Raw genomic sequence first — 15,607 nt, 5'->3', positions numbered from 1 at the left:
CAAATAATAATAATATGAGAGAATATCTAACACTGTACAGTAGACACAATAGGCTGACATACATTTATTCAAAGGCCTTATCAAGTAACACAAGGGTGAAAAGTGTCAGAAGTGGGTCTTATGATTAAGGGGCTAAGCAGCTAAAAGTCGGACATGAGCTCTTAAATCTTCAAATATGCCACTTTTGCCTTTGGATACATAAATATTAGTAGCCTGTAGAATCAAATATTGATGTGCACCAAGATACATGACGAATTTCTAATTACAAACAAAATCATAAGGTCTCTAAAGAACAGGTGTCTTTCGTGTCTCATGGAACTAAAACCTATTTCATTCTGTTGGATTCTGCTGCAGTATTGTATGTATATAAATTCTGTACTCAGAACCAACCGTAATCCTTCTCTCTCTCCTCCTGCAGTACCAGTCTCACTACAGTCGTCACTTCATGACAGCAGGCGATCAGGAGAGGCAGGACCGGGAGGTGTTCCAGAGAAACATGCGCAGCCGCCTGGAGTCCTTCAAATCCACCCAGTACAAACGACACAAGAAGGACCGCAGCCAGAAAAAGGCAAGAGCTCAGCATCGCTTCAGCCATCTGCTTCTGCTCTTACTGTGCAGGGTCAAAAGCAAAGGCACAGGGCTGAAGCTCTTTAGTCACGCCTGGCACAGGGCTACATGGTGTTAAAGAGGAAAAGGTGTGTGTGAGGGTAAAAGAGAGAGAGTGAGCAAGAGAGGTTAGCTTGCACATTATATTTAGCGTGTTTGATAATGATCTGCCGTACATGGCCCTTATTCATCAACTTCTGTTCAGTCAAATCTGATAAATAAGCACACTCGAATTCCACCATCAGTTTCTGTACTCATCAGTTTCATCTTTTGGCATGTCTTTATGATCAAACCCACATCTGGTTGGAATGTGTGTAAAATTGGAGTGTAAATTTTTTTAACAGCCTGAAAAATACCTGATTTGAGGTTACATAATCCAATATTATCAGTAATTATAGAAAGTAGCCTAGAATAACTAGAGTAGCATAAGTGATAACAATAAATGGAGCTTTACTGTTAGGATCTTTATGTAACACCTCTGAGCTGCACCAGATGAAGGTTCAAGGTTTGAACTTTACTCAGCTATATTTATAAATTAAGATTTATTTAAAACTAGCTACAAATAAATTTCTCGGACCAGGTAATTTTGAAAACGATTCCGTTTTAAAAATTAAAAAATAAACTTATTACGCTACCATAATTATCTATACACTCCTACACAATACTCGTGATTTCAGTTATTATATTCAGTTATTATTATTATTTTTTTTTTTTGAGTTTTAAATTTGTATGCCTTTCTTATGACCTTCATGAGAATATCAGAAATAACATTTACTTGAAGCAGCCTTGGGAACCAGCACCTCAATCTCGGCATTTTCCCCTCCTCATGATTTTGGTCTTTACTCAGATCTTGGATAAATGTTTGCTTTCCTTTTATTGACTCATTGTCACAACAACTTCCCAGTATTGGGCCATGTATGATTTAATTCAGATGTATATTAAGGTAAATTGGGGCATGCTGTATGCATATGACATATAAAATTGTGGGTGGGAGTTTGCGTCCATGCAGCTGAATCTGATTCATCATCTGCGTTCAAATCACTGCTTGTTTTCATACAATGGTTTCATGAATCTATGTAAGTTGTGGTGCTCAAATCTCCACTAGTTTCTACACAACTTTGAATAAGGACCATTATATTTGTGTAGCTGAAGCAAGTGCATTCTGTCCCTACTCTTACATAAAGGCAGTGTCAAGACTGCGGTTATTACCTCACAGAATATGAATAATAAAGCCTCCTAATCCATATGTAGAGAAGGATTTAAGACAATGTGAAACTAAAGTCATAAAACAATTTTCTTCTTACCTGTTTGAGTTTTTGTCCTTAAACTCAAACTGACAGAAGATTTGAACTTTTTGAATTTTTCTTTCAGTTTACAAATGGCCTTTACATTTTGCTATGTTTCAAACATAAATTGCTAAAAAATATTAATTGATAGCTTTAATAATCTGTCACTTCCACACCTTTCATACTGTTACAGCGCAAAGGTTCAGATGCAAAGGAGCAAGAAACCGTTGAAAAGCCCAGAAGAAATGTCAGCTGGCAAGACAAAGGTGATATACATGTTCTTATTGTTTCAAATCATAATGGATGTCACAAGTGTGCTATGTGCAGTGAGGGATTATCATCATTGCTGTTTTCACCTAGCGCATGGTTGGAAAATGCTTACGGATGAGCATGAAGGTGTAATTAAACGCCTAACACCCAAACACCTAAGTATACATTATAAAGGAAGTGGGTCTAGTGTGGGTAGGACTGGACAATATGATGAGATAATATATAATTTTGCAGAGAAACAGGATATTTTGAACAAAAGTAAGCAAAGTGCTTTTGAGTTTGTAGGTGAAACCAGTTGATATACATTATTTATATGCAATGAATATATGTTAGGTTATAATAATATATAAAACAATTTTGTCCTTCCATTTCCTGGATAAATAATACTATGTTATAGATACAATGGATTCAGAAAGCATTCAGATCCCTTTACTTGTTGCACACTTTATTGTGTTGTGTATTTGATTTTGAATGGATATAATTGCCATTTTTTTACCCATCAAACTACACTTAATCGCCAAACAAACAAATCAAATTGATTATCAAAATGCATAGACTAGGGCAAGGATAAATAAGGATCAAGGCTTTGAGTGTTCCCAGGACAGCTAATTTTTTTGAAATGGAAGAAGCTTGGAACAACCTTGAACTTTTCTAGAGTTGGTCGTCCGGCCAAATTGGGCATCCGGGAAAGAAGGGGCTTGATCAGGGAGGTAAGAAAGAACTTAACAGTCACTCTAAAAGAGCTCCAAAATTCCTGTGCAGAGATGGGAGAACCTGTTGGATGGACAGTCATCTCTGTAGCACTCCATAAATCAAGCCTTCATGGCAGAGTGGCAAGGTGGAAGCCACTGTTAGTTAAGAAAGCATATGACAGCATAAAAGAATCTGTCAACATGTGGAAAAAGATTCTCTGGTCTAATGAAATGAAAATTTAACTTTTGGGCAGAACAGCAAGCACCATGTCTGGCAAAAAACAGGCACTGCACATCAGCTAGCTAATACCATCCCTGTGGCGAAACATGGTGGTGGTAGCATCATGCTATAGGGTGCTTCTCAGCGGCAGGGACAGGGAGACAGGTAACAGTGGAGGGATGGATGAACGCAGCCAAATACAGGAACATCCTTGAACAAAAAACCTCCTCTAGAGCACACACAAACTCAGACTGGGGCAACATTCACCTTTCAGTACAACAATGACCCTAAGCAAAAACAGCACTGGAGTGGCTTCGGGGCAAGTCTCTGAATATCCTTGAGTAGCCCAGCCAAAGCCCAGACTTAAACCCCATTGAACATCTGTGGAGAGATCCTATCTCCTATCTGATGGAGCTTGAGAAGATCTGCCATGAAGAATGGGATAAACTGCCAAAATCCAGGTGTGCAAAGCTTGTAGAGATGTATTCAAGAAGACTTGTAGCTGTAGTTGTTGCGAAAGGGGCTTCTATGAAGTATTGAATAAAGGGTCTGAATACTTTTGTGAATAAGATATTTCAGTTTTTGATTTTTAATTAAATTTCGAAAATCTCTAAAGACATGTTTTCACTTCGTCATTATGGGCGATTAAGTGTATATTTATGGGTAAAATGTCAGTTATATCCATTCATGGGTAAAATGTCAGTTATATCCATTCAAAATCAAATCCATAACACAATAAAGTGTGCAACAAGTAAAGAGATCTGTATACTTTCTGAATCCACTGTAAAAGCATCATTGGAAATGTCATTGGACTTTTTTAAATGTGGCACGACTGTTTTACTGGCATGCTGTTATCAATCTAAATATTTTATATATATATGATATTTTGCCATATGACCTACCCCTAACTCTGGCAATTTATATATGTGTGTATCTATAGATCCTGTGGTAATGCCACTGGAGCCTGGGGAGGAGAAGGGAGAGCATTCAGAGCCAGAGAAGGATGAGGATGTTGGGATAACCTTTGTGGCCCACAGGGGTTCAGAAACACCAAAGGCACGACCCAAATCAGGTAACGAAGGAAAACCCCAAAATACATAAGGAATAACATGACAGACTGTGCTGTCACAGGAAAATAATCCATGCTGGGGGGGGTGTGATGCCGCTACCCCACAGAAATGCATTCTTTTCGTATAACAGCACGGTCTGGAGTGTGTTATTCTGCTTATACCACAGCAATCTGCCAAGGATTACAATGTTTAATTTATTAATGTGTGACACGTCAAGTTAGTTTCTGGTTTCACTTATGTTGTAGCTGCCTTTTTCTCTCTCTTTCTCTCTCTTGCTGGATCAGAACACTCTCTTTCTCTCTCTCTCTCTCTCTCTCTCTCTCGCTCTCAAAAATGCAGCTTGTTTTACCAATACCAGAAAGCGTAAACATCTCTGTCCTGTACAATTTTCATGTGTTCGGAAACTTTGCAAAGCACCGTAAATCTTAGCAAGCACTTAGAACTGAGACTCCTTCCGTAAATGTTAAAAAATTGTCTCCTAACAAAAACGTCACCACATTAACGATTATACGTTTTATTTTGTTAAACAGCAACACATTTGAATCCCTAAATTATTAATCTTAGATTGTGTGGAGCATCTGTTACACAAGTCCCCGTGTATGAGCTGTTACTATAGAAATAATAACATATTAGAACAAGCACATTGATATCAACTTGTCATTCGTGTTACAGCCAGAACTACTTTCCAAGCTGTGCTGTTAAAATAATCCACACTTTCTGACCAGTTGGATTCAAGCATTCATCTTTGCTGTGGTATAAAGCAATATAATGTTGTAGCTTATCTTTCTTTAAAAAATAAGATAAAAATTTATGCAGATTATATATGATGCAGTCAAGCAACAAATCCAATATATATCCCTATAGTGGGCTATACATTTTGGCTACTACAGTTTCTCATCAGAACTAAAAAAAAAAAAAAAAAAAAAAACCTTTACAGTGCACGTCCACAAGTGACAGCAGTAGCAGTCACTAGACATGTGAAGGAAAACTCTTCATTGTTCTGCACAAAAAGGCAGAAAGTCAGGAATCAAATTAATTCTTTTAGTTATTATTCTTTTAGTTATTATTTTTATTCTTTTGTGTTTTTTCCTCCACAGACTCAGCTGTTTTAGAGTTGTGTCAGAGCCCATCTGTCGCTCCCCCATCTCCCACATGTGGAGAGAAAAACCTGCCGTGGAAGGAAGATGTGGATTCTCTGCCTCCGTGTGTGTCCAGCGAGGCCACTAAAATCATCCCCATAGACCTGCAGCAGGCCTGGAACCAGAGCATCTCCTCACTGGAGAGCCTGGCCTCGCCTCCGGTCCATCAAGAACCGCAGCACCCGCATGTCAACACCCTCTCCAGACTCGCCGCTCCCACACGGCCTCCCTCTTCAGCCCAGTTCCACTTCCCTGGAGGCAAAGATGAGGAGGATGAGAGCGCCCTCTCTCAGCAGCAACAGGAAATGCAGCCTCTCATGTTATCCAGGAGGCAGCTGCCCCATTCTCTCCCACCCTCTGCTGCACTGCCTTCTGGGAAGAGGAGGAATCCGTGTGTTTATCTGAGGAGTCTAGTAACACCACCACCATCAAACAGTGTGCCACATAGCAGAAAACCAACACAGCTGTAGTTTAGGAATTTCTTTCTCTCTTTCTTTATATCTTTATATATCTGCTGCTTTTGGGGCCTCCGTTAAATCATGCCACTGGCTAATATGACAGCCTCATGCTGACTTTATTTCTTATGAATATAAATTCCACCTTTACATTTTTAAAAAGTCAGCATTGAGGTGAGGGAAAGTTACCACTCCACAGATCGGACCTTAAGAAAGAACTTGCTGGCAAGCAGTACCTGTGTTCTCAGTGCCTATACAAACAGGGCAGTTCCTCTTACATGGAAAAAAGTCATTCCACTTTTTGTGTTTTTCTTCTTTTTTTGTGAGCTCCAAATGCAAGTCAAGATATTAGCACAGAATATATCTGTGCAGATCACATTAGCAGGGGCTTTTGGGTGTGTCAGTCAATCATGGCTTTCATTTACAAGCCAAACCCAAACTTGAAAAACCTTAGAAAAATACTTTTAAACTTCAAACTGAGAAAGAGAAAGAATGTCCGATTGCTATTTGGCTATGCCGTAACTGCTTAACTTTATTCTTCGACTCCTCCCAGTCATCCAAAAGCAAAACAAAAGCGAGAGAATAAGGGGCATTCAATCCAGCCAAACCTCACTGTTAAGAGTCCAAGTTCCACTTTCTGAATGACTCTTGGCTGAAAAGAGCAGTCCATTCTCCCCCAGCTCTGCTCAGAGACCAAAAGGAACCAGTGCTCTGAGTTACAGCGTTCTCATGTGCTATGGGGCACAAAGCCAGGCAGCTCAATAATGCTGTCCACATACACAGCATGTGTGAACTGGATATACTGTATACTGCACGCTCATAGGCACCGTGGCTGTAGATGCACATCATAAACGCAGTACGATCTCTTTAACACATGAGCAGGACGGCAATTTATAGTTAAGAGGGGATGTAAGATCTGTGATTCTAATCACGGACTAGCTGTTCTGTTTGCTGGATTGATCCACTACTCTAGTTTGCTCTTTAGAGGACCTTGTCATAGCACTTTCTATAAGCCTGTTTTTAATGTCTTATTCCATGTCACTTATACTGTATTTATTTGATGTTTTTCCTCTTTGCACTTACTGAAGAAGACTCGTGAAATTTTCAAATGCACAATGAGCAGTTTGAAGGACCAACATGTATGTATGTAGAGTAAAAAAATCAAAATGAATGTCCTGTACACCCACTCTGTATGTTTATGTGTGTTTAGCAATGACTCCGTCTCTTCACATGCTGTTGTGTGTTTTGTCTGTAATCCAGTACTGGAAATCCACTGTTTAGGAATCTCAGATAAAGTCTAATATGTCTTATATGAGCATTTTATTGTAATCACAGTGACAGTATACAAATGCACATGAAAAGAGTTAAAAATATTTATTCATAAATATATATTTATTTGAAATAGTGGCAGTTTGGACTGCCAAAGAGACCTAAGATTCACAGCACATTAAACCTGTGTATGAGCTACTATCCCTTTATGCTTGTTAAATAAAATTAGTATTATATGCAAAGCTTATGATTTGCACCTCATGATCAAAAGCCATGTAAAACCCAGATTTGGTAATGTTTAAGCTGCTATCTTATTGTTTTTTTTTTTTCTTTCTTTTTTTTCTCTTCTTTTGTGTATTTCAGTGTGTTCTCAGAATATGTTGTGCCTTTAGAAAGAGTCTGGATCGTGCGGTGTAAGGGGGCCTTGATATCTGTCGTGCCTGGCAAACAGTGAAGAGTAGTTAGTTCGGTGTTGTGCTGTCTCACTTAACCTCATCATGTTTGTCGGATAGTTATCCCTTTGGGAGTTTTTTATTCACATATATATGAGATGTGCGGCTGTTTTACTGCACTTGAAAATGTTTTCATACGATCTGCCCATTGGGTGTTCTGTTGAAATTAGACGAAGAGTCTCTGTGCCAAATGTCAACCCTGGGTAGTCTCCAAGAGTGAAGCTAATAAAAGAAGAAAGCTTTCTTACAGTAATATCAATGTCCTGTCTGTTTATTGATTATTTATATTAACAAGTTTGTAGCTTCACATTCACAAAGAAGCATAGCCAAAAATAGTGGTATACTGTATATTCTGTATGTGACTGTGTGTCTATATTTCCCCTACATCTTTCTCTTGACATCATTAAGTAGAGCTCAGCTGGTCTGTCCTGTACTTCAGAGGTCCAGGAGGCCCAGGAGGGGGACTCCAGTGAATAATGAAGTGATCATTGCCCTTCAAACTCTCACAGTCCCTGTGGTGCAGGTAGGGCTTTCCTTTACTGCCCCTCAAAGAGAATTCATTGTATTTATGTGCTAATGTGCCATTTTGCCTCTTTTCCAGTCCTGTAAGTCCTTGGCCAGCCATGAGGTAACCGGTTAGAGGATAAATGTTAGATTTGCATGTCAAATCGCTGTGGTGGGAAGTTAAGGTTTTCAGACAGGGGCAAAGGGTGGGCAAGAGCACAATAACAGTAATTGTTTCTTGCTGTAATTAAAGGTCACATCAAGTTGTTGTATTACCTTCACAGTTACTCTGGTTTTTGTTTAAAACACAACTACTCTGATGATTGTAATGAAGATGACCTAGATATCCTTGCAGTGGACTGTGGTACCATCCAGGGTGTTTTCCCGTCTGATGCCCAGGGTTTCTGGGATAAGCTGTGGATCCACCGCAACCCTGACCTCAGGCGGTTACTGAAAATGAATGAATGAATGAATGAATGAATGAGTCACATGTGATTTATTATCTCTCCATAGAATCAATAGACCTCTCAGTGATGTGATCTGGGGTCAGAAATGAGGTGGCAGGACTTTCATATTTCAATTTCATATGGCCACACCAATGAGCCTCTGTTTGCTGGACCTTAAAACATTTATTTGCAAGTCTTCCTGATCATAAAGAGTATACAAACTGATAATTTGGAAATATGGACAAAAGAGTAACAAAAAATCGATAAATAAATTGTTTTATTTTGAAATAATTAAATAAATCCCCCATATTCAGCAACCAATTTCAGTGTGTGAAGTGACTGCAAAATATTATCCAAAAAATGATATTGGAGTTCGGTTTTGATTGATTGACAGTATCTAAACCAATCATATTTAGAATTATTGATTTGAATGAACCAATCACGTGAGAGCATATTTCCCTCCTCTTCGCTCACTGCACAAAAGTTCAACTGTTTTGAGTTATTCTTTTCATTCGCAGGACGAATTTCAAAGTAAGCCACTTTCAGGAAGTATATTTAATATTTTTTTTCTTACTTTAATACTTGTTTTTCTTCCATAAAACCTTGTTACATTTCCTACCTAACTGTGTGCATGTCATGCTGCAGATCCGGACTCAATCCCGGCTGATAGTTTCCGTTAGCTACTGAGCTAACAGTCGGTGTCAAGTTTCCAGGTACGTTTTTCCGACATAACTTTGTTGTTTTTAAACCGAAACAGCTAAATAAAGTTACTTTAGAACGGACACACACATTTACGAGTATTTTTGTATTTTTATTTTGGTTTGTTTGCAGAAGTAAGAAAGTATTTAACTGCTGGATAAAGTAGCTGCTGTTTTTAGAAGGCGCACCTGCTCTAGAAACCATTACAGGCTTCTCCTGTTTCCTGGTGCTTTATAATTATTAGTTATATTTTATTGTGTTGTCTGTATGTTTTCTAATGGTTCTAGATTCATTTGAGGGTTTAGTAAGTAAGGAATAAAACACTTGTGGCGTGTTGTTATAGGAAGGGTTGGGGGTTTGAGTCCCACCTCCGCCGCGTGTGTGCGTGTGTTGCTTTGGGGGTTTCCTCTGGGTACACTGGTTTCCTTCTGCTGGTCCAAAGACATGCACTGTAGGCTAACTGGCATTTCCAAATTGCCTGGAGTGTGTGTTTGTGCAGCACAATCCAGGCTGTCCCCCATCCTGTGCCCCAAGTTCCCTGGGGTAGGCTCCAGGCTCGCTGCTACCCTGTGTATGTACAGCAAATGGATGGATGGTCCATGACTGGGTGGTGTGATGCAGTCTGACATGAAGCCAATTATTTTCTAACAAGCTAGTGATTTATTCCTTTTACACCACAGCAATTTGCGAACAATTACAACTGTTAATTTATTAAAGAATGATATTGTTAACCACTTATAGTTCTGTTTAAAGTTGTAGAATGTCTGCAACAGAAGTTAGTTTGTGTTATCACTTGTGTTATAGCAGCTATAAACAGTCGTTGCCTCACCAGCCTCTTTTTTTTTCTCTCTTTCTTAAAGTTAAGACAAAAAATGCAGCTTGTCATGTTACTGAGAAAGCACCAAGAAAACACCATGTCCTCTATCCTGAAGATTGTCCCGTGGAGGAATATTTCCTGACTGTAACAAAGCACTGCCACTGGAGACTCCTTCCATAAATGATAAATAAACATCTCCTTAGAGAAAACTTATAGAATATTGTACCTCAGTGTGGTTGAAATCTCAGATCTGATTGGTCAGAAGGGGTGTTATTTTCGTATAACCGCACGACTCGGACGGTAGTTCCGACGGTAACATGAAAAATAGGTTAATATTAATGCGCTCTTTCTAATATGTTATTGTTTCTATAATAACAGCTCATACACAGTGACTTGTACGGCACACACACCACGTAATCTAAGACTAATAAGCAAATTTTAAAAACATGTTTAACCTAGTAAAGTGTTTGTGATGATTTTTTTTTTTTTTCTTTTTTTTTCTTTTTTTTAGTAGACATTTATGGAAGGATGATTGATTTCATTACTGGTATCAGAAAAGAAAAAAAAATACAATGCAAAAATTGTGACTTAAAAAAAAGGTACATTGGCTCTGAAACTGATATACAAAACAGGATTGAATTTATTTTTAATTAAAGTTTCTGTTTTTTTGGTCTGACACAAAAAAAAAAAGAACTAAACACATCTACACTAAAATTTAACTTTATTCGTTTAAAAGTTAAAAAACTAATGATGTGCTGAACGTGATCGTAACAGGTGTTTCTGCAGGGTTAAGTGCTCAGAGTCATCAGGATGATGTTCAGTAACATTTGGTACCAGATTCCGGTACCTGGCCTGAGTGACTCCTGTTGAATGCTGTAAACCTGAAGTAAGTCTGCTACTGACAGCATTCCTCTGTTATCTTGACTGACTGATGAGCTTTCCTGAAGGCTAATGCGTGTGCTGACCCTGTTAAAGTGTGTGTCATTCCACACATTTGGCCTCAGGGTGTATGCGTTGTGTAACCAAATGTACAGAGTTTGTGAGGACCTGTTTTTGAGTACTGTTTGCATTGAAATGCTTTTGGAAGAAGCGCTTGTTTGTCTGTAGAAAGGATGCATGAACCAGTTTAATATTATACTCTTTATTTAGTCATGCAGTCAGTGAATTTTTGATTTTTTTGATTACCAGCATTTACGTATAATAAATTATGAGCTATATATATCACAGCACTTTTGAATTCTCAAATCTGATTGATCAGAAGGTGTTGATTAATTTTCTGTAACAGTTGCTCTTACAATAGTGCCATATGTAATGCACTCTTTCTAATACTTTATTGTTTCTATAGCAGCAGCTCATTCACAGGGACTTGCATGATGGATGATCCACATAATCTAAGGCTATTATAAGGCTTATCATGTGTTATTATTTAAGATATATGGAAGGGGTCTCCAATGTCAGCACTTTGTAATGGTCAGTAAGGGATAAGCATTTTTTTTAGGTATCATGACAAGCTGTGTTTTTGTTGTTGTTTTTTATTTTTAAAAAAAATTACTTATTTCTTATTAACTTATAGAGAGAAGAAGAAAAAAGAAGGCTGGTGAGGGACCAACTGGTTAGAGCTGTTATAAGTGATAACAGGCACTAGTTTGTCTCCTGGACATTCCACAACATTAAATTTAACAATAAAATAAATTTTAATATATTAAGTATTATTAAATTAAAATTGTAATAATTGGCAAACTTCTGTGATATAAGTGGAATAAAACACGATAGGACCTGCTGTTAAAGGAAAATAATCCATGTTTGGGTGGTAACAGTAACTGTGCTTCATGTATGGCTTTTTCTCACCACCCCATTGTGGATTATTTTCCTATAAAGGCATGCCCCGTCATGTTTTACTCCTTCCTACAATGCAGTCTAAAAACACAGTTTTTTTTTCTAAAATGGTCGTGTGGAATTTGCTGACTGTTAAGTATAACTTCCAGCTGTTCAGGGTTTTGCTCTGTAGGTCATTTTACTCTTTTCCTGCTGCTCTGCCTCACCTTTGCACTGCAGTGCTAATTAACCACATACTGAATATAACTTTACAGACAAGCACTTCATCTGGGAGCAATCTAAATGGTCCCCAGCTGCATTTGTGTGCTATATCAGGCGACTGCATTGTAGCTGGTCAGAATACAGCTACGTCCAACCTGAATCTCTGTGAAAATACGTTGAGGTTTAAATAGCTGTACATTTCATAGGAATGTGCAAGCTAGTTGAACTTTATTACAGATTATAACCTTACTGTGAGCTTATTTCCATTTGTTCATGACCAAGGAAAAAGCTCTGTATTTCAATCTGCGTTTCAACAATCTTTTTATTCAGTATTCAGGCATTGAACAGCCAGCACACTGTAGTTACAGATTCCAACCATGGTGATGATTGATACTTCAATGTTAAAATAACTTCTTTTTTTATGGACTGATTTTTGACTTGATTTTTTAATAAATCCTGTATATTTTGACATCCATCACTACGACTGTCATTGCACTCCAGGTTCCATCACTGGCATCCATCTACTCTACTTTTTAAAATGTATATTTATGAAGGAATGAGTTTTTCTTTAAGTTAAATATTTACTAAAAGAAGGACGCTTTCTCTCACTTGTATTGCGTACATCAGTGCATTGATTGACCTTTAGCTTGATGGGCTGATGGATTTACTGGCCTGTAGTTTATAGTTTAGTATATCCTCATCTCACTGTCCACACTGCAATGAATCTAATTTAATCTTAGGCAGGATTTCAGACTCTTGCTAAAGTCAGCATACTTCAGATAGTTATGCACACTATTTGGCCAATAGTTTGTGGACAGCTGACCATCACACCCATATATGGGTCTTCCTCAAACTGTTGCCACAAAGTTGGAATCACACAGTTTTATAGGATGTTCTTGTGTGCCATAGCATTACAATTTCCCTTCACTGGAACTAAGAGACCCAAACCTGTCTCACCATGACAATGCATAAAGCAAGGTCCATGAGGACATGGTTTGCCAAGGTTGGAGTGGAAGAACTTCAGTGTCCTGCACAGAGCCCTGACCTCAACCCCACTGAACACCTTTGTGATGAACTGGAACACTGACTGCACCCCAGGCCTCCTCACCCAACATCAGTGCCTGACCTCACTAATGCTCTTATGGCTGAATGAGCACAAATCCCCACAGCCATACTCCAAAATCTAGTGGAAAGCCTTCCCAGAAGCGTGGAGCTTATTATAACAGCAAAGGGAAACTAAATCTGGAATGGTATGTTCAACAAGCACATATCGGTGTGATGGTCAGGTGTCACAAAATTTTGGCCATTTAGTGTATATCAGCCTGCAAAATATGACCAGTCAGAGCCTGTCATCCCTGATATTCACCGTGAATAAGCCTATTCTTTAGGGTATAATTGTAGACTTACCCTCCTGTTCACGTACTCCCCTTCCATATCGGCTTGGAGGAAATTGCTACTCCGTGTGGAAAACCTGTTCACATTCTTACTGGATAGTTTGTATTGTCAGTGCGCAGTGAGTTGGGAGATTTATGCCTGTTCTGCTGCAGACTCACAAACAGGAATGTTTCCATTTCACACCTTCACACCTTTAGTGACTTCATTTGTATTAGTGTGGCAGTAATGGTATTATAATGAAGCTTATTATTGCAACCAAGTAATTTGTCATGGTTTTGTCATGGAGAGCTTCATCTGGCGGACCCTGGTCTGGATGCGGATCCAGAAGTATTTCAACAGAATGACCCATGCACTTGAAAAACACTGTAGCAGAACTGAGCAATGTGTGAAAAAAACTAGTCATAGTGGAGCGATTCCAGGTTTTTTTTTTAAACTCAAACTTTCACAGCTTCTGTATGAGATCATTAGTTACGGATTGTTGCTGTCAATCACATTCACATTTATGTAAATTATTTAGCTGAAGGCAGCTCAGAATGGGAGAGTTTTCACAGATTTCATTTGTTCATTCATTCAGAAAGTGTTTTATCCTGGTCAGAGTTGCTGTGGATCCAGAGCCTATCCCAGGAACACTGAACATGAGGCGGGAATACATCCTGAATGGGACACCAGTCATTCAAATCGAGAACTGATTTAAAGTTGCCAGGCCACTTACTGGCATGTTTTTGGAGGGTTTAGTGGCAACTGGAGGAAACCAACACGCACACGGAGAACTTGGAAACCTTGGGATCAAACTATGGAGCACTGAAGCTGTGACACAGCCACCGTGCTGCCCACAGATTTTTTTTTTCCATTTTCCCTCACTTGTCTGATTAATGAAGTGATAACATGGATTGTTCAAAAATAAAGTCAATGACTGAAACAGAACATTTAAAGATGATTGGACAGAGAAGTAGGCATTTATTCTCAATCATTAATTTGTCTCAGCTGTTTAGAGTCAGTGGCGTTAGTCAGAAGTGGTGATTTGAAGCACCAGTGTGAAAAAAACATAACCACTTAAATCTGACATGTCTGATTTATAGCCATGAACTAATCACTAATGATTAAGTGTTATAAGGTAACTATAATAACCATAAGCAAGGACTATTTATGTAGCTGGAACAAGTTGAATGTCCCTGGTTTAGACTGTAAATAATGATTATAAGTGCACACTTTTTATTTTTATTTTTTTATTTGAAAGAGTACCTTTCATTTCTTTGCCGGTGAACTGTGAAACATTTCTTATTTTAATCCCTTCTGTTTGCGCTCACCTCTAATTGAGTTGAGACTTCATGTCTCAGTGGATTAGCATGGGTGGTGTCAGTCATGATTTAGTGAGAACATTGTTTTGATCAGTGTGGGAAATAAAAATATTTGCAAAGGAAAGCACCCTGTTATTACACTTGTCAGTACCGTGTGGGTTATAAAAACACTGCCCTGTGTTCTAGCCTCCTCTGTTTAGATAATTACCAGTTCAGATTTTCACCTGGGAACCATGTTTGTATGTGCGTGTGTCTGCACGCGGGAGGGAAGACGTTACTCGCTATTACTCAACACAGCCTAGTATTTCGAAAATTGTAAAGAAGTGCACAGTCCACAGAATGTAAGATATCTTTCTAATTAGGGGTTCAAGCACCACAGGCACTGGAACTGTATTGTCTTGTTAGGATTTTTCTTTTGAGAATAAAATTGACCTTAAATAAAATTCATTGCTGTTGTTTACACATAAAACACGTTTACTGTTATCTATCACCACAGTAGGTACTATACTCATATCGTCTAATGAGAGAGCTAGGCTTGTGCGTTTCACTACAGATGATTTCAGTAAGGAAATGTTGTTGTTGTTGCACATCTGGTCTAAAAGGCCATTTCGTTTAACATGAGAGCATGTTGGATGTGTTGCAAATAAAGGCAAATGTTTCCTCCAGTGTCGAACGTTTTGGACACAGTCTGGTATACAATGGGCTGAAGGGGAGTTCTAAAATGAATGAAGGCTAATGAAATTTTAATGATAACACGCTATCATTTTTAATGATATAAATTTTAATTATTATTAATTAAAATAATTAAAATAATATCAGTTTTAATTATTATTTTAATTAGAATAAATCAGTTTTAATTATTATTATTTTAATTAGAATAAATCAGTTTTAATTATTTTTAAATATCTTATAAATAAAATTTACATGCATAGAACTATAAGATACACTATAT

At 38.2% G+C, this 15,607-nt stretch overlaps 1 protein-coding gene and 1 long non-coding RNA gene across 2 annotated transcripts in view; both read left to right on the top strand.

Annotated features, from left to right (window-relative positions):
* The window catches only part of slc9a5 (solute carrier family 9 member A5), a 43,363-nt gene extending 35,298 nt beyond the window's left edge, over positions 1-8,065 (top strand). Inside the window, exons 13-16 of the mRNA XM_026937748.3 lie at positions 419-568; positions 2,086-2,158; positions 4,015-4,146; positions 5,242-8,065. Of these exons, the coding sequence (XP_026793549.3) occupies positions 419-568; positions 2,086-2,158; positions 4,015-4,146; positions 5,242-5,753 (867 nt within the window). The 3' untranslated portion in view covers positions 5,754-8,065. The remainder of the gene's footprint in view (positions 1-418; positions 569-2,085; positions 2,159-4,014; positions 4,147-5,241) is intronic.
* Positions 8,066-8,855: 790 nt separating this feature from the next.
* Positions 8,856-15,029, top strand: LOC113540865 (uncharacterized). The gene is made up of 3 exons (XR_003404126.2): positions 8,856-8,940; positions 9,055-9,122; positions 13,932-15,029. It is a non-coding gene; the product is annotated as an uncharacterized LOC113540865 (long non-coding RNA).
* Positions 15,030-15,607: the final 578 nt, after the last annotated feature.

The sequence above is a fragment of the Pangasianodon hypophthalmus genome, chromosome 25 (genome assembly GCF_027358585.1).
Source record: "Pangasianodon hypophthalmus isolate fPanHyp1 chromosome 25, fPanHyp1.pri, whole genome shotgun sequence".
Lineage (NCBI taxonomy): Eukaryota > Metazoa > Chordata > Actinopteri > Siluriformes > Pangasiidae > Pangasianodon > Pangasianodon hypophthalmus.
This window is presented reverse-complemented; position numbering and strand designations above follow the sequence as displayed.